Genomic DNA, 20,358 nt, shown 5'->3' on the forward strand with positions numbered 1-20,358 from the left:
AGGAAATGAAAGTGAGTGGTGTGGGTTAGTGGTCATATATGTTAGAGGAAGGTGTCAAAGTCGAGCCTCGTTCACACACACTGTCTGTCAGCGGGTTCATGGTGTAGTAGGTTGATACACTCGCCGCTAGTTTGCGTCCAAACCATAGACTGTAAAAGGTCCAAACGCTTTATTTTAGCATTTGACAATCTGACCACAAATAACATCCCAGCTAACGTTCTCATAACTTTTGGCTAACGTTCTGAACAGGTTCTTTCAGAGTTATGAACAAACGTTTTTCCTGAAACGTTAAAAGAACGTTTGTTCCTGGTTATCTGGTCTCAAAATGTTAACATAAAAATTTTTATTTGGATATTTTTCAACATTCATAGAGCGTTCAGAATTAACGTTTTATTAACTTAATATGGATGTAAGCTAAATGCTGGATGCTGTTTATTTGAATTTTTCAACAAAAGAGGTATTCAAAGAGATTCTTATCTGCCAATAAAGGCTTTAGTTCACCAAAAAATAAAAACTCTGTATCTCTGTCTAAAACTCTATGTCGTTCCAAACCCGGAAGGCTTTCGTTCATCTTCAGAACACAAATAAAGATCTTTTTGATGAAACCTGAGAGCTTTCTGTCCCTCCATTGACAGCTACGCAACTACCACTTTGACGATTCAAAAAGTTCATATTGAGATCGTAAATCTAATCCACAATTGAGCGGTTTAGTCCTAAACATTATGAAGAGACTCGATTGCTTTTTTTGATGAACAGATTGAATTTAGGCTTTTCACTCTCGTGTTACGCAGCACGTTTTAGCTTCTGCGAGAACCAATGAGGTTTCCTACTTGTGTTACGCATCACGTTTGAGCTTTACAAGAACCAATGAGGTTCATTTTTGTTACGCAGCACGTTTGAGCTTCTGCAAGAACCAATGAGGTTCATTCTTGTGTTACGCAGCACGTTTGAGCTTCACACGAACCAATGAGGTTCATTCTTGTATTACGCAGCACGTTTGAGCTTCACACGAACCAATGAGGTTCATTCTTGTGTTACGCAGCACGTTTGAGCTTCACACGAACCAATGAGGTTCATTCTTGTGTTACGCAGCACGTTTAAGCTTCACAAGAACCAATGAGGTTCATTCTTGTGTTACGCATCACGTTTGAGCTTCACAAGAACCAATGAGGTTCATTCCCATGTGTTACGCAGCACGTTTGAGCTTCTGCAAGAACCAATGAGGTTCATTCTTGTGTTACGCATCACGTTTGAGCTTCACAAGAACCAATGAGGTTCATTCCCATGTGTTACGCAGCACGTTCGAGCTTCTGCAAGAACCAATGAAGTTCATTCTTGTGTTACGCAGCACGTTTGAGCTTCACAAGAACCAATGAAGTTCATTCTTGTGTTACGCAGCACGTTTGAGCTTCACACGAACCAATGAGGTTCATTCTTGTGTTACGCAGCACGTTTGAGCTTCACACGAACCAATGAGGTTCATTCTTGTGTTACGCAGCACGTTTGAGCTTCACACGAACCAATGAGGTTCATTCTTGTGTTACGCAGCACGTTTGAGCTTCACAAGAACCAATGAGGTTCATTCCCATGTGTTACTCTGCACGTTTGAGCTTCAGCAAGAGGTTTGTTCTCACGCATCAAGAAGGTTCGGTTGAGCTTCTGTTTATTTTCGCTGATTAATGTTTATATGTGAATAAAAGCCTAAATTAAGTCTGTTCATCATAAAAAGTGATGGAGTCTCTTTAGAAAATTTTGACTAATTCGCTCAATTCATATGGATTAGTTTTACAATCTCTTTATGAACTTTTTGAAGCGTCAAAGTGGTAGTTGCGTAGCTGTCAATGGAGGGACAGAATTTCTCAGATTTCATCAAAAAGATCTTCATTTGTGTTGAAGATTGAAGGTTTTTGATTGGAACGACATGAAGTAAGTAATTAATGACAGAATTTTCTTTTTTAGGTGAACCATCACTTCAAATTCTAGGGCAACCTATTTTTCCACATTTATTAAAAAATTCCATGATGAAATTAAAATACATTGAGAAAGTTCATAATTGATACTGGAATTTCAGATGTACTTCTATTTTGCCACATATATATTTGACCATATATGTAACTATACATTTTCTTTGTCTGTATTACATAGTTACCAGAGTCAATCATAATGGCAGACATATATTCAGAGAGCTGTTTGGAGCCAGAGCTCACCTGTCCCATCTGTCTCCATCTCTTCCTCGACCCCGTCACTCTTCCTTGTGCTCACAGTTTCTGCCTGGTTTGCCTTGAAACACCTGATAGGGATAAAACATCTGGATCTGCTCAAGAACTTTGTTGCCCAGTATGTGGACAGGAACATCTCAGCCCAGAGTCCCTGCCGAGAAATGTCAAACTGAAACAAGTGGTTGAGAACTACAAGGCCAACAGTGCTTTTGGTGAACTTCAGCCCAGTGTAGAAGACAAGATAACCAATGATGAACCATCTTCAGAAGACAGAACAAACTCAGATGAGTCCACATCAACAGATTGTGGGGAAAACTCTCTTGAGGAGACGGAAGCCAATGGACGGAGGTCTAGATTAAATCCCATTATAACTAGTCTTCAAAAAAAGCTTGCTCTAGTAGATGATCTGGTCAATAAAGAAACGGCTAGTGAAGCTGCGGTCAAAGCGACACATGCTGATCTGAGGAACGATGTGAGCAACGTCATGGAGGAGATGGCAGAGCTCCTGGAGACCTACAGAAAGACTGGAATGAAACTTTTAGAGGTTGAACTGAAGCCCAGGGAAGACGCTGTTGGGAAAAGAGTGCAAATGCTATCAGATCTCCAAAAGCAGCTGAGAACGGCTGAACTTCGGGTCAATGCATTAATGGGCGAGACAGAAGACGCATGTTTTGGTGACGTCGAGAGCCAAGTTTCCAGCTTGACCGTGGAGCCTCTGCGGGACTTTCCGAGCGATCTGGAATTATCCCGAAGTTTGAAAAAAGTCTGTGAGAAAATCGAGCACCAAAACAACCAACTCCGTCTTGGACTTGGATCTGCTCAGAGGGCTTTACGGGTCATTCTCAACCCATCCGAAGTGACATTCAACCCCGACACCATCCATCCCAATCTGGTCCTATCGGAAGATCTTAAAACCGTGTCTTTTAGCGTCGCTAAACAGCCGTATCCAACCAGTTCTCAGAGGTTTACCAGTTTTTTCCAAGCTTTGAGCTCCCAGAGCTTCGTCCAAGGAGAGCATCTTTGGAACTTTCAAGCCGATGGTTGTCCTTGGGTTCTGGCCGTGTGCTACGGTGAACTTCCCCGATCCGGTTCTAGTAGTGGTCTGGAGAGCAGCGCTGGATCCTGGTGCCTCATGTACTGTGATAACCTTCTGAGGGCGTACGAAAAAGGAAAGGACACGCCACTTAGACGTACGCCATCTCTGAAGAGAATGGAGATACACCTCAGCTTCAGCTCTGGCACTTTAGCGTTTCACAGCGTTAGTGACGTGAGTGGGGATAAAACTCATCTGCATACCTTTACAGTGAGCTTTACGCACCCGGTGTATCTGGCCGTGAGGATGATGTCTGGTCAGCCCAAAGCTCACATAACAGTCAACTAGCCATTTTATACACCTTACAATGGATTAGTTATTGCAGATGGCATGTTTAAATCTACAAACTCTACAAACTCATCACCACAGACTGGTACTTATTGATAAAGTTTAGTGCACTGCATTACAGTTGTGTATTGGGAGATTATTTAAATGGCCATTAGAGTAAACCATTTGCTTCTGCACGACTTTCTCCTGGTGCAAATATTTTTTTCATTCATATTTGTCCTTTTCTGATGAAGTTATGATGCAATACGTCATTAATGTTCACCTCTTATGCACTGAATGCATCTTGCTGCACATAAATTGTCACATGCATTCTGCTTGCAATGTTTAATTTAATCAAAGATTGGTGTTTCTTGACTCATGTGATTCATTTGAGCATGTGACTTTAATACAAGCCTACATTACATTTGCTTGCCATTTACAACAATTCTTCTCATTCTTTTTCTGTTCTTCTAACATGTTTATTAATACCCTTTTTATGTCTTAATAGTTTTAATAAACAGTAGTACTACATTTTTCTAATTATTTGCGTATTGTCTTTTTTTCAAAACCCCAAAGATTATTTCATTGTAATTCTGACTTTTATTTTGAAGTGTTGCCTGCATGGTGACCATCGACTTCGGAAGGGTGGTTAGCCTTTTATTTTGAAGTGTCACTTACATGGGGATCTGTGTGTCTTTTTTAGGCTATATAAAATGTTACATTTTAGTGTGCTTTATTATCACCACAAAAAAATATATAATTGATACTGACTAAACAATAGATGTGTACGATGAAAATAGTTTTTACTTTAATAGGATTTAAACAATATATGACAAGTGCAAATCAAAGTAATATCAACACATTAAACAATATATGTGTAGTGCAATATATTATAAACTAAACTAAAATCAAATCAAATAAAACAAAACCTATGTATTGTTTTCCGTGAGTCTTTTATTATGAAATGTCTTACAGATGGCGGCCATCTTTGAAACGACGACGCATTCACGCTGACTTTTATCTGACAAACGAATCGCGACTGACGCATCAGTTTCGTTCCGCCTGTAAACAACAAACAACCGACACTCCGACTAAAGTTATTATGCATCGACTAATAACCTATGATCACGTTAATGCTGAAACACACCAGCCTCTGATCTGAGATCATCTTCACTTAAAGGTGAGCTTTGTTTATGAGGTTTATCAGCTGATGTATATATCCGTGCAGTGTGTGTGTGTGTGTGTGTGTGTGTGTGTGTGTGTGTGTGTGTGAGAGTGAGTGAGTGAGAGAGAGAGAATTGTCATATGATATACATTCCAATATAAACATGACATTCGTGCAATACACATACAGAAATATTATAGTTCATTTGTATTTGGATCAGTATGTGTTGTGTTAGACTGTGAACTGTTATGTAACGTCTTATATCTTTAAAAACACAAACACATTCCAGCGGAGGAACTTTGTTACATTCGAAACATTCTGATCTCTTAGAAATGTAACATTTAATAAAATAAATTGATATAAAATGTCTATTTAAGGTACGATGAACAGCCATGAAATTATCTAAAGTGGGGCAGTGTTGTTTTGGTATTATTTATACACTATTATAGTATTTATGTCTATTTTAATGAGTGTTTATTTGGTTATTTTCGCTTTAGTGATTTTTGTAAAAAAAAAAAATTAGCTTTTAATTATTTTTTTTAGTGATTTTAGTTTTAAAAAGGTTTGTTTGTTGTTTAAATTACAATTTTAATTTCTTTTATGTGAAATTACTGTGTTTCGACATAGTTGTGAATCCGATAATGTCCATTTTAACATTAATAACTCTTATATAAATATATGCTTGGCGTATGAATATATGTATTGTATATGTGTGTTAGTACGAGTGTAAACTGAAGTAGTTGTGTGTCTTGCAGAGGTTTAGTCCAGAATGCTGGAGACCGTGACTGATGCGAGAAGGTTGGTCCATTATGGCAACACCAGTGTGTTTCCCACTGTGGAGAACAGCTCCCAGTTCAACCCGGACCATGAGATCAACATCACCAAACCACACAAGTGTCTGCAGATCCTGTACGACGACATCGGAGAGTCCAGGTAAATCCCGTGCGCGTCCTTTCATAAGTCTGTGCACATATATCTGGCGTTATGATACATTTGCATTTCTGTGATAGTCTGAAATCATGTAGTCTTATTTGTGTATAAGCATACTTCCTAATTTCTAATCTATTTCTGTGTAGTAGAGTGAAGTTGTAGCTGTGTGTGTGTGTGTGTGTGTGTGTGTGTGTGTTTAACCTAAGTTATGTTAAATAAGTGGTGAAGCTGACTGTAGTTCTCATCTGGGCTCTTTGCCATGTTTGAATGCCTGAAGAATGCAGTTTCTAAGCTCAGTTTTCTCTCAGATACAGATGATCTTGTGTAGGATCTGACAGGAGACGCTCGTGAAGTGTGTGAAATGTGATTTTATTTGTGGAGGCCGTTTGCAGCACGAGCTTTCAATTCTGCTTTCGTTTCTGTGCCAGTAACGGCTCCATCAAACGGGACAGTCCTCTGTATTTTTATTAAAAGTCCCTTCTGGTTCTGCTGGGACAGTTTTGTCTTCCTCTGAGGATGTGTGTGTGTGTGTGTGTGTGTGTGTGTGTGTGTGTGTGTGTGTGTGTGTGTGTGTGTGTGTGTGTGTGTGTGTGTGTGTGTGTGTGTGTGACTGTCTTAAAGAGGCTCTTCAGAGACTCCAGATGTTTGGTGCTTCGGTCAAGATAACTTCCTCTCCTTCTCTGTTAAAATCACTTATCAGCAAATTAAATAGAAAGAAAAACAGTAGGTCTATTGTTTGGAATTTCCTTTTTTTTATCTGAGGAACTTTAGAGGAGTTTTTAAAGCAGAAATTAGTTTTTTTTTTTTTTTTTTAAGAAAAGTGATTTTAAAGCAGAGAATTTCTTTTTAAACTACAAGTGAATATAGTGCACAAAAATCTACAATATTTATTTATATGCAACTTTGTCTAGATAATCATGTTTTGTATTACAACGCACTACTTTTCACAAGATTTGGGTCGGTACGATTTATTAAATGTTTTCGAAAGAATAAAAAATAAAACAATTATTTCAATCTCAACGAGCTGTTTTCTGTTTGAATATATTGTAAAGTGTAATTTATTCCTGTGATCAAAGCTGAATTTTCTGTTCAAAGGCATTTCTTCTTCTTCTTCTTCTTCTTATTAATGTTGACAACAGTTTTGCTGCTTCATATTTTTTTCGTGATATATATATTTTCAGGATTCTTTGATGAATAGAAAGTTCAAAAGAACAGCATTTATTTAAAATAGAATCGTTTGTAACATTATAAATGTCTTCACTGTCCCGTTTGATCAATTTAATGCATCCTTGCTGAATAAAAGTATTAATTTCTTTTAAAAATAACAAAAAACTATTGGTCCAGAGTTGTCTCAAAACAGATTAATACACAGAATTAGACATTTTGCAATAAAACAGGACATAAATATTATACAAACAAATAATTCCATTATACCTTTCATTAGTTGAGTTTCATATAAGTTTGGTCTGTATAAGTTGAGATTTCTTCATCAAATAAAGCTTAAATTTAAACTTTGTCGACCGCAGGAACTGTGAGTACATGTGTGTACTAGTGTTAACAGTTTTATACATTATCATTTTGTTTTTATGAATTTATACAGAGAACAAGTTAAAGAGGAAAATTAGTCTGAATTCTGAAACCTAAAATTTACTGAACTCTGAAACCTAAAATTTATTTGTGAATCAACGACATCCCCTCTACACACACACACACACACACACACACACACACACACACACACAAACACACACACACACACACACATAATACCATATCCAAAGGATATAATGAAGAAGAAAATAAAATAAAATTTAAATACTAAAACTGTTCTTTCTGGATCTCAGTTTCGGCGGGTATATAGGTATTTTCCATCACAGCGTCAAAGTTGAAATTCCAGTTTTTGATGTGTGTGTGTGTGTGTGTGCGTGTGCGTGCGCAGGTGTGAGAATGAGTGAGTGTGTGTGAGAGAGAGAGTGTGAGAGAGAGAGTGTGAGAGAGAGAGTGTGAGAGAGAGAGTGTGTGTGTGTGTGTGTGAGAGAGAGAGAGAGAGAGAGAGAGTGTGTGTGAGAGAGAGAGAGAGAGAGAGAGAGAGTGTGTGAGAGAGAGAGAGAGAGAGAGAGTGTGTGGTCTAGTATTGTAGTAATAGCTGTTTTCTGTGCTGATTCATCTAAACATGTTTAATGAACGCTGTCTTCACACACACTCTCTCACGGCAGTCGAGCTTCTGTTCGAGACTCGTCACAGTTCGTCTCTGTTTGTCCCTCAGGGTTCGTTACTGGGATCTGATGCTGCTCATCCCGAACGTGGCGTTCCTGGTGTTCCTGGTGTGGAAACTCCCTTCTGCTCGCGCTAAGATCCGCCTGACCTCCAGCCCCATATTCGTGGCGTTTTACATTCTGGTAAGCAGCAGAACATCCCGCTCGTGCGACCCCAGACTGCAGTGTGTGAGTCTGAGCTGTGAGTGAAACCCTGGAAACCCAGAGTTCTCGCGAGAGCACAAGTTGACTTTGCTCAGCGAGTTACTCTGGTGTCCAGTAATGATGCTCATTAAAGGACAATTCCGGTATTTAACACTTTGAGTCTATTTTGTAGTTTATTTTGGATGAACAAGAGTGGTGGACAAAGAAATTTTGACAATGGGTCCTGTCTCGACTTTTTGACTATTTTAGAATTGCCCATGACCGCTTTAGAATGGGAGTCTATGGCCATGCACAAACATGCCCTTAAAACAACCCTTAACGTTCGTTTTCAAAACTGTTCAACTCACCGAGTGGTTAGTGGTGTTCGTTGATGATTAAAAACAAATATATCGCCGCAATGTATGATTTCAATCCGTTTATTTTTCTATAGTGGAACTATTTTTTCAGATACCTCACAACCGCGTATAAACTTCCGCTCTTCGGCAACTTCCGTTGCTCTGCTCACGCTAGCCTTCTGAGAGACAGAGAACCGAGCGAAAAGACCTAAAAGACTACAACCAAATGTAAACAGCCCCCTTTCCGTCTCCGGTCGCGCAGTAATATCAACGAGCAATGAGTCCTCCAACGGAAATCAATGGGATTTTACAAAATGCCAAATAAAACACGACAGAAACTGTATTTCGCTACGCTACTTGTGTTGGAACATCAACGAACACCACTAACCACTCGGAGAGTTGAACAGTTTTGAAAACGAACGTTAAGGGTTGTTTTAAGGGCATGTTTGTGCATGGCCATAGACTCCCATTCTAAAGCGGTCATGGGCAATTCTAAAATAGTCAAAAGGTCAAGACAGGAACCATTGTCAAAATTTCTTTGTCCACCACTCTTGTTCATCCAAAACAAACTACAAAATAGACTCAAAGTGTTAAATACCGGAATTGTCCTTTAAATATGCCCCTCTTTCTGAGCTGCACCAATCACATCGGGTTATCTGATATAGGCGGGGCAGAGGCGAGATGACGACAGCGCTGAGACATCGAAGTCATTAGTAAACATTGCAAGATGGCTCTGGATGAACACCAGTTGTTTGAAACGGCTTTGGCCGATACAATGAAGGAGTTGGACTTGGCTTTTTATCTAAAAGAGGAACAGAAGACGCCGCTCAAATCTTTCCTTTGCAAGAAGGATACGGCAAGAGTCAAATCTACCAGTTAGCTCCGCTGGTAGCTAAGCGATAACTTGTTGTGATTGGTCGTAGTGTTATCCAATTGCGTGCAGTGAGATTTTAAAATGCATGCTTGGTGCCGCCCCTCGAGCTGGCCGATTTTCATTAGTCGACGCCAGACCATTAATCTTTCAGATTTAGGTCTGGATTTCCAGGCTAGAAACCTCTAGCACTAAATCTTAAAGGGATAGTTCACCCAAAAATTAAAATTCTGTCATCATTTACTCGCCCTCATGTTGTCCCAAACCTGTATGAGTTTCTTTCTTCTGCTGAACACAAAAGAAGATATTTAGAAGAATGTTCGTAACCAGACAGTTGATGGACACCATAGTAGGAAAAAAATACTATGGAAGTCAATGGGAACCATCAACTGTTTATTTTATGTTTTTATGTTCAGCAGAAGAAAGAAACTCATACAGGTTTGGAGCAACATGAGGGCGAGTAAATGATGACAGAATTTTCCTTTTTTTGGGTGAACTGTCCCTTTTAATCATGTGTGTTGTTGAGAAGTTTCCCTTAAGTTGATGAAGGTGTGTGTTCTGTCTCTCCACACCTGTGCTGTGGTATTGAGTGTTGTGTGTGTGGTAACGGGTGTTTCTCTTGTGGTGTTCAGGTGTTTGTGGTGGCGGCTGTAGGAATCACACGTGCAATAGTCTCCATGACCGTCAGCGCATCCAGCGCCGCCACACTCATAGACAAGGTACAAACACACACACCAATTGTTTTCATATTGATTTCAGTCAGTCTTTAATTATTTATGGTACTGCATACAACAGCAATTTGTAGACATGAAAATAAGTTTTTGGGGCGAAATGTTTTTATTTGTTCCTGTTATCTAAGCTATGCTGTTGTGATTTCATTACATTCTGTTTTACAGGTTTGATGTATTTGACACATTCAAAAGTTTTGGGGTCAGAAATATGGAAGTAAAATAATGTCAAATGTTTTTGAAATAAAAAGCCTGTTGAATTGCACTACTTGAAAAAAAATAGGCATTGCATTAACCATGCTTGCATTTTAATGCATTGTATTTTTAGTGCTTACATTTTTATGGGCTGAAATTCAACATGGTTGAATATTTAAGCTGTGAATATTTCAATTAAAAACATTTCAAACACCTTTTCATTATTAAAAATTCAATAATCCATATTCACCTTTCATATTTCACTTCCAAAATATTCAAACTGTTTAAAAATACAACCAATAATATTCAACAGGCAATTTTCGGTCCATTTTATTTCGCTTTGCAAATTCGCTTCCACAAATTCAGTGGTTCAAATTCGACAGTAAATTCAACATTGACGTCCAGGAACTGCAGGAAAAGCAGTAGATTGCCGAGCATACTCTCCATCTGCTGTTAGTCGACCTCACCATCAGATGGTGCAAAAGCGCTTGTTGCTGACGAAGACATTCATTCATAAAATGAAAATGATTATCTGTGTCAGTATATGCGGAAAAGATGATAAACACACAAAAGCTGTGTTTATGTTTCATTCAATAACTTCATTGTTACTTTCCCTGTGTATTCTACATGTCATCAGCTTTCTCTACCATGAACAGGATTATAATCGGTTTCCCTCAATACCTCATACTCAAGGATTTCCCTTCCGTTGATACAGTGATATGAAAGACCAATCTTGCACCTTATTAGGGAAGTAGGCTGTAGGCTATAGGCTATAGGCTACAGGCAAGAAGATGGACTCAGAATATGAACTTAACGCGCAAAGTTTCATGCTGAGCGTTCGTGATATACTGGCATAAAATCAACACATACATATATATATATATATATATATATATATTAGTATGCATACGTGTATTGCATTAGCTTAAACTGTCACAGCACTTGCATATTGTCCTCCTATTGTTAGTTTAACTGTAAATCGCTTTGGATAAAAGCGTCTGCTAAATGACTAAATGTAAAATTGGCTTGATATTGGACATTAGCACATTTAGGGACCGTCTCTAAAGTTGCATACAACATTGGCATACACGTTTCTAACTTCAATAGCAAACTTAAATTTATTTGAATAAATATCAAAAACCAAAGGGTGCGCATTATGCCTGACACTAAATGAACACTTTACAGTTGGTTTTATGACTGTAAGTCGTTCTATTCAAATGCTATCGGAGTTAGAAACGTGTGTACCAAAGTCGTATACACTTTAGAGACGGTCCCTAAATGTGCGAATGTCCAACATCAAGCCATCTGTATGCCAGTCTATCACTGGGAAACGCTCAGCATTAAGCTTTGCACGTTATTCTGAGTCCATCTGCTTGCCTGCGAGTTTGGTCTTTTACATCACTGTAGTCCATTAAGCTACGTTAAGCGTTGTAAATGTCCAGCAGGGGAATCCTTAAGTATTGAGGGAAACCCTAATAGCCTGCATGCAGCACATTGCCACAATATAAAGTTAAGGCAACTAAACAACCAAGAGAGAAATGTCAACCTCAAAAATGTAACATTGGATCTGTATATCCGCATCGGGGAATAACATTATAATCTCGTTCACGGTAGAGAAAGATGCATGTAGGCTACACAGGAAAAGTAACCGTGAAGACACTGAATTTAACATATAACAGCCGTCATAATAATCACAAATACACTTACATTGCTGTAAATGAGTTTTATGAATGAATGACTTGTTCTAACTGTTGCTGGTCTTCAACAAGCGCTTTTGCACCATCTGATGGTGAGGTCGACTAACAGCAGATGGAGAGTATGCTCGGCAATCTACTGCTTTTCCTGCAGTTCCTGGACGTCAATGTTGAATTTACTGTCGAATTTGAACCACTGAATTTGTGGAAGCGAATTTGCAAAGCGAAATAAAATGGACCGAAAATTGCCTGTTGAATATTATTGGTTGTATTTTTAAACAGTTTGAATATTTTGGAAGTGAAATATGAAAGGTGAATATGGATTATTGAATTTTTAATAATGAAAAGGTGTTTGAAATGTTTTTAATTGAAATATTCACAGCTTAAATATTCAACCATGTTGAATTTCAGCCCATAAAAATGTAAGCACTAAAAATACAATGCATTAAAATGCAAGCATGGTTAATGCAATGCCTATTTTTTTTCAAGTAGTGCAATTCAACAGGCTTTTTATTTCAAAAACATTTGACATTATTCTACTTCCATACAGAAAGATTCTTTATACAGTAGGCTCGTTTCCATTACAGATTTGCGCAAAACTTTTGCAATTTTTCTTTTTTTTTCTCCTCTTTTTTTTCTTCTAAATGTCGACAAAAAACTATTGCGAAATGACGGCGTTTCCATTAACCGATGTTATGCGACTAAAACGTAATTTTTTCCTCTCGCGATAATCATTCCAAAAATCATGGCAACGGACGTTGGTAGGTTTATGTCTCCCAGCCACTGCACTGGCCATTATTATTAATAGAAGGAGGCGTATGTGTGTTATCCAATCATTAATGACAAGGAAAGACCCTTATACTGTGAGCGGCTCATATGAGGAGTTTCTGGGTGTTTCTCCCTCAGATCTGCTTCAAGGTCTTGATTGTGGCATTTATTTGAGGTTTAGAATCCAGTATTCCTGTAATTATTTTGTCTTTTATGAATTTAATAAAGAACTCTGTCTCGTATCCTGTCCAAACACACCGCGTCATCTACGTCAGGTGACCTGTAAATACGCAAAAACTGTTTCCATTGCAGTTTTGCGAAATATTTATTTTTCGAATTGCCAGAAAAACCTCCTCATGCGAGCGTAAGAACTTTTTTTGCGATAAATGGGAGTTTTTGGCGAAATTTACGTGTTTCCATTGGGCGTATTTTCAATTTGCAATTTCAATTTGCGCAATTTGAAGAGTAATGGAAACGCGGCTAGTGAGAAATTAATACTTTTATTCAGCAAGAAACATTAAATTGATAGAAAGTGTCAGTAAAGACATTTTTAATGTTACAAAAGAATTTCAAATAAATGCTGTTCTTTTGAACTTTCTATTCATCAGAGAATCCTGAAAAAAAATGATCTTGGTTTCGACATAATATGAAGCAGCGCACCTGTTCTCAACATTGATAATAATCATAAATGTTTCTTGAGCATCAAATCATCATATTAGAATGATTTCTGAAGGATCATGTGACACTGAAGACTGGAGTAATGATGATAAATTCAGCTTTTATCTCAGGAATAAATTACACGTTACTATATATTCACATAGAAAACAGCTATTTTACATTATAATAATGATTAGACTGTGAAATTATATGGTGTTTATATGACAAGTGGTTGAAGGGACAGAAAGTTGAGTTGAAACAGAAAGTTATTACATTTATAATGATGGATTATAAAAACAAACATTAATTTCTTTATAATACTGTGACTGATGAATCTTTCACAATCAGACCCGGGACATGAATAAAGAGAGTAAATATCGTCTGTTTGGATTTCATGTTGACATGTGGATTTGGTCTGATGATGCTGTAATGAACACAGTTGTGATGTGAATCCATGTTTTGTGTGTTTACAGGTGCTTTGGGAAATCACAAGGTTCTTTTTATTGGCTACTGAGCTCAGCGTCATCATCCTCGGATTGGCTTTTGGTGCGTTCCTGCTTTATCCATGTATTTTTTGGAACATTTCCATGTTTTATGAATGTACTTGTTGTATTGTAGCTTATTGTGCAGTGAGAGCCTATTCAAATAAGGTTTTTTTTGTATGTGCTGCACTTCCTGTTAAAGTGACGTGTTTTATGATTGTGTTTGTTCAGGCCATCTGGAGAGTAAGTCCAGCATCAAGCGTGTGTTGGCCATCACTGCTGTCCTGTCTCTGGCGTACTCCATCACACAGGTGTGTTATAGAGACGTAGTGAACGTGTATCCTGAAAGTGCCCTGTTATGCTTTTTTCGGATATGATCTTTCATGTAGTGTGTAATAAAGCTGTTTGTGAATGTTAAAGCTCTGCTAATTTTCAAAGATTAAAGTGCAGATGAATGGAGTGTTTGTCTCCTAAAAGAAAGAATTGATTCTGAACTGAAACGAGTCGTCAGTAATTCCAGTCTCACTTCCTAATTTGCATAATTCCAGCCTGTGGTCTTGATTGGCTGAACAGCGTCTCTTAGCTCCGCCCTCAAACACTGTAGTTTCTCTGAGACTGGGAGAGTTTGGTTTGTGATGTTCATGTCGAGAAGACGCTGTTTTCTGAGATTGATACGGTAAAACCCACGCCATCATTACTGTTCGTATCACTGCGTATCAAGAGCTGAGATTCAGATATGATAATGAGCGTTTGGTTTCTGACCAATCAGAGCAGAGCAGCTCTCAGAGAGGCGGGGTTTAGAGAGACTGAATCTTCGATCGAAGCGTTTCAGACACTGAGAGAAAAGAGCTGATGCTGCAGTGGAGATTATGAGGAAATTAAAGTGTTTTTGACCTTGTATGAATGTAAACCTGTTGTAGGAGACTCTAAAACACAATGAGGAACCTTTAAAGTAGCATAATCAGGGCACTTTAACCCATTGTCATCTGTTCATCATGAGTTGGATGTTACTTCAGAAATGACTCTGTTTAGCTGTGGTAAATTGACTGTAAATCATGTGGGTTATTGCTTTAATACAACATCTCTGGCTTTCTCAGGGGACTCTGGAGATTCGTTTCCCAGACAAACATCTCTCCGCCAAAGACTTCAACATCTACGGCCACGGCGGGCGGCACTTCTGGTTGGCCAGCTCCTGTTTCTTCTTCCTGGTACCCAATTAAGTTCTCATCCTTTCTTTTGAATCCATCTCGAGTTTATATATTCAAAGATTTATGTTAATTCTGCATTACAATCTGTTTTAGGTGTATTCCTTAATAGTCATTCTGCCTAAAACTCCAATCAGAGAGAGGATCTCATTACCATGTGAGTAAAGGCCTCTGGTCTGGTGTGTTCAGTGTTTGTCGTGTGGGAAAGGCGGATCGTTCAGATGATGATGTGAATGTGTGTGTCGTTCTCAGCTAAGAGGGGTTTTTACGTGTACGCTGCGATCCTGTCCGTGTTGAATCTGGTCCAGGGTTTGGGAAGCGCGCTGCTCTGCGCTGAAATCATCGAAGGCCTGTGGTGAGAATTCATGACTTTCTGTCAAACATATTCTCCATTTACTTATTAGCAATCCAATTAACAGAGAACTGTCATTAGCTGTGTTTCCATACAAAGTTGCGAATTTAGCTTGAAATATCGCGTAAAACGTGTGAATAAGCAGCGTTTCCATCCCATGTGTTCAAGAGAACAAAATCATCACTTCCTGGGATATTAGTGCAAATTATCAGTAATAAAACTGTAAGTTTCTACAATCTTTCTCTTTCTCCCTCCATCATAAACGAGTGTGTCAGAGCGTCAGACGAAACACAGTAAACGCTGTCATGTTCTCTAGCGTTCGGATGCTGGTGTTCAGGAACACACTCGTGTGTGTGAGACGCTTCTGGAGGGAATTACACCAAATCATTCTGATCACACACTTCCACTCCGGCGTTTCAGAAACACCAAACCAACATTAGAGATGCTGTGACGCCATTGGTCCACTGGTTACTCCAGTTATCCAATCACAGCCTGAGGGAAAGTCACATGAGTTTATTGTTGCACATCGAGGGATTTATTCAGTAAATGTGTTTCCATTATTATATATTATTATAGTTTTATTTGTGCATTTTTACAGTTTATGCGCATCTTTGTGTTTCATCCAATATTTTTTTTAATGCGATATCCCACGTCACATAAAGTTGGGTATTTTAAGATGTATATTTCACAGTGTACTTTAAATAGTTAATTTTGCATACATGTTTATATATGTTTTATATAATATATTTGGCACTATGTCTTGCTCTCTAGATTTGGAAAATACATCTGAGTGAAGCCTCTTCTAATTTAATATAAAAGCATTATTTTGTCAATATTATATTATCAGCATAATGAGTGAAAAGTTTGTGGAATGAACATGAATCTAAGAATGCCTTTGGTTTGTCTGATGATTTGAGAAAGCGACAAAGCCTTAACCTTAAAGTGCCCTATTATGCTATTTTAAAGGTTCCTCATTGTGTTTTTGAGTCTCCTACAACAGGTTTACATTCATATAAGGTCAAAAACACTTTAATTTCCTCATAATCTCCACTGCAGCATCAGCTCTTTTCTCTCAGTGTCTGAAACGCTTTGTTTGAAGATTCAGTCTCTCTAAACCCTGAATATCTGTAAAAGCATAATAGGAGAACTTATTGATTTTATATCATTATATTATTCTTATTTAATATAATGTTTTACCTTTTACGAATTGCTAAAAATGTATGTATGTCTAGGTATGAACTGATTCCTGATGAAAACAGCCTCTGTATGATGTATATGTCTGATGTATAGTGACTGTGTGTGTGTGTGTGTGTGTGTGTGTGTGTGTGTGTGTGTGTGTGTGTGTGTGTTTGCAGCTGTGTGGACGTGACCACATTCCTGTACTTTTCCGTCTTTGCTCCTCTGATCTACGTGACGTTCCTCAAAGGGTTCTTCGGGTATGTAGATCCTGCTTCGGTTGCTTCTGTCACAGGATATTATATGTGCATTCGCCCCCTGGACAGACTCATTCCTGTCATATTACAGCGCTGTACTCCTGAAAGCAGAACTGAGCAACTGTAGATGTATTTATGGATGAGGTGAAGCTGCTTCTGTGGTTTTCAACTTCCTTAAAATGCCATTGGATTATGTTTTTTAATGTATCAAAAACAGTCATTGAACTGGGGAAGTTGTGAGTTGAGAATGTTTCTCTGTGCCAAATCAAACCTTCTATTTTAAAAGAGCACGATTTTTGTGATTGTGGTGTTCCAGGTAAATATGACCAGTGTACAAAAATAGCGTATGAATCTCTCGTTATACGACATTATCACCAAATATTTTATTCATTCTTTTTGTCAAATTGTTTTCTTTCAATTAGAACAGGTTTTGTATTTATTTTTGAAACTGACTGATTGTAGGCTCATTAATCTGAGCTTATATTGGTCAAAAATGACACTGACAATGAACGAGGGAGATCGAGAATAAGAAACATTTAGTGTTCAGGAGCAAGGTCATCATGTTCTCATATTTACATGTGTGTTTGCAAAGATAAAGGCCTTGGACCTGTGCATGTGTGGATACACTCACACACTCTCACATACACACACACACACACACACACACACACACACACACTAATGCACACAAACTCACTCACGCACGCACTCACGAATACACACTTGCACATTCTCACATGTATACACTCATGCACTCACGATCGATCATGCACACTCACACGCAATCACACACACACACAGACACACTCACGCACTCATACACACAATCACGCACACACTCACGATCATGCGCACACTCACACACACAATCACGCACACACTCACGATCATGCACACGCGCACTCATGCACACGCGCACTCATACACACACTCGCACTCACTCACTCATGCACACTCACACACACACACACACTCATGCTCACTCACTCACTCTTCTTCTTCTTATGCAGTCCATCGATTTCGAAGATGACGTCACTTCTCACTTCACTCACTCACACAAATACACACTCACGCACGCACTCACACAAATACACACTCACGCACGCACTCACGCACATGCACGCACACTCTTGCACGCAAACATGCATTCACACACTCTCACCCGGGCACACACTCACTCACTCACACACACACACACACACACACACACATACACACTCACTCACAAAAACAAACAACTACTTGACAAAAAGATTGAATCCAGTATCTGGTGATAATGAAGCATAACGAGCGATTTACAAGCACTTTTTAAAAGCCGGGTCATGCGTATAAGGGTATGAGGGGACCCCAGTGTAAGGGATATACGAGCTGACAGCTGTTTTTCTGTGTGTAATGAACTCCCTAATTTCTCTCCAGTTCCGAGCCCAAAATCCTCTTCTCGTACAAGTCCCAGATCGACGAGCCGGAGGACTCAGACGTGCACCTGCCCAACACCTCGTCCTCGGGCCTGAGCCGGAGAGACCTGGACCACGGCTCGTACTCCAGCACGCAGATCGACGGCTCCGGCGCTTACCTGGACGACGTGGTGTCGGGCCCGTTCGGGGGAGCACACAGCATCAACAGCATCGACAGCGACCGCTGGAGAGCCCTGAACGCATGACCTCTGACCTCTGACCTCCGGGACGTTTGACCTGCTGCGGTTCAGTGTGTCATGTGAATTACAAATGGTTCTCAGTCAGTGCTGTTATTTAAACATATGTATTCCATGAATCCAACATTCCTTGTGTAACAACAGTGCTCTTAATTTTACATCTGTGTACTCGAAGCGAGTTTATTGGACTTTGTGAAGTGCATAACCTAATATATTTCTTCAGAAATGCTTTATGATCTTATCTCTAGGTGAGTTCAGGCTGGATTAGCTAGATGTGCTACTGATGCCAGTTTTTGATGTTTCTTTTCTACCATTAGAGGTGTTTTGCACTGAAAGTCATTCATTTTGGTGCATGTTGTAATTTAAAGGCCTAAAATCTACCTTGACTTTGTTCATATGCTTTATATGCTGGGCGTTCATCTGTTTCTCAGTGCTATATCATAGTGTTCTCTTCTGATTTTTATTTATTTTAGTGATACGTTGACATTTCGTTTTAGCCTGTCATTAGATTTGGGCTCAGTTCTTAAAAGTTAAAGCTTAAATTGTGAGCCTGACCTTTGGCCTTCTTTCTGACTGATAGTGAAAAAGGAGCAGGCTGAAGTCTGATTTATTATAACATCATTCCATGTGGGAGAAAAACTTGAGGAAAAAGGACCGTACTGAGAAAGCATTTGACCCGCTTTGCTTTATTTGATAAAAAAAAATACTGCAACGTAACTTTTTCTTGGTGCACACACACACACACACACACACACACACACACACAAACACACACACACAACAAAAACCCTGCCAGCGTTTTTGGAAAACACTATAATTCATCTTCAATTAAATTTGGTATGATTAAAATGCTTGCTTCTTATTGCTTATTTCTTTTTATATGATTTGAGCATGGAGACAAAATGTTTTATGATAAAAAAAATTATCTATTTAGAGATGTGTTTGGATGCTCTGCTTTGGTGTTTTGTTTGTTTTTTAGCAAAGTAGATCAAATAATTTTTTTGCACTGCAATTCCACTGTAAGATAGCTAATATCTGAAATTCAGTGCAAATTGTCATATGCTCTTACACTCTGCCTGTTTATTTCATCTTCTGATTTTGTAGCCTACTAGTAGCAAGCATTTCTCAAAGAAATTTTTTTAATTTGATCTTTTCAGAAATGCTTTCTAACAGTACATTAGATGTATTTTAATCAGATGAACACTGAAGGCCAGCAAAAATACTTGAATGTCACAGTATTGTCGCGGTCTTGAATACTGAGCTTCACAGAGGACCGACCGAGGACTTTTATTTTGGAAAATACCTTACAATGACGTGCTTTTCGTAAGCAGGAACTATCAGACGCCATCGGATGCGAATAACGTTTTATTTTCAGATGATACTATCAATAAGAAAACGTTCAGACGTTTCTTCTACATTTTGACATTCCAGATGAATAAAGCAGTTACTATTCTGTGATCTGTGCCTTCATTCTTGTGTCATTATATCGAAAATGCTTCACACACTGTCATCACGTGATGTCTATCAACTTGTCAGTGCTGTGTAAAGGAAATAAACATATCAAGATTATTATGTCAATAAAATTTACCGTACGAAATAAAAACAGAAAATCTTGATAGATAAAAGATACATTTAATGTAATAAAAAATAACAACAATAAGAGCAAAAAAGAAAGGAAAAAATCTAAGCGTATTATTAATATTATTTGTGGAACATTACATTATAATACAAATAAATGGTGAAATAAAGTGCATTTCTCAAATTTTCTTATTTCTGTTTAATATAATATTTCACTTTAATAATTTAAAAGGGAGTTCATGAAAATTCTGTCATTAATCCCTCCCCCTCATGTCGTGCCAAACCCGTAACCTGTAAGATCTTCGGAACACAAAT

The 20,358-nt window shown here is 38.5% G+C and overlaps 2 protein-coding genes across 2 annotated transcripts; both read left to right on the forward strand.

Moving 5' to 3' along the window:
- The first annotated feature begins 1,435 nt into the window (after nt 1-1,435).
- On the forward strand, nt 1,436-4,119 carry LOC309473916 (tripartite motif-containing protein 75-like). Its single transcript, XM_082136182.1, has one exon. It carries the CDS (start codon nt 2,164-2,166, stop codon nt 3,598-3,600), a length of 1,437 nt encoding a protein of 478 aa, XP_081992308.1. The 5' UTR covers nt 1,436-2,163; the 3' UTR covers nt 3,601-4,119.
- Nucleotides 4,120-4,575: 456 nt separating this feature from the next.
- On the forward strand, nt 4,576-19,235 carry tpra1 (transmembrane protein, adipocyte asscociated 1). Its single transcript, XM_082136211.1, has 11 exons — nt 4,576-4,759; nt 5,500-5,677; nt 7,941-8,073; nt 9,933-10,019; nt 13,816-13,888; nt 14,056-14,135; nt 14,922-15,032; nt 15,126-15,186; nt 15,282-15,384; nt 16,737-16,817; nt 18,231-19,235. The coding sequence occupies exons 2-11, from the start codon at nt 5,514-5,516 to the stop codon at nt 18,472-18,474; spliced, it is 1,137 nt and encodes a 378-aa protein (XP_081992337.1). The 5' UTR covers nt 4,576-4,759; nt 5,500-5,513; the 3' UTR covers nt 18,475-19,235.
- The last annotated feature ends 1,123 nt before the right edge of the window (nt 19,236-20,358 follow it).

This window comes from Leuciscus leuciscus (genome assembly GCF_965113295.1).
Source record: "Leuciscus leuciscus genome assembly, chromosome: 14".
NCBI classification, from domain to species: Eukaryota; Metazoa; Chordata; class Actinopteri; order Cypriniformes; family Leuciscidae; genus Leuciscus; species Leuciscus leuciscus.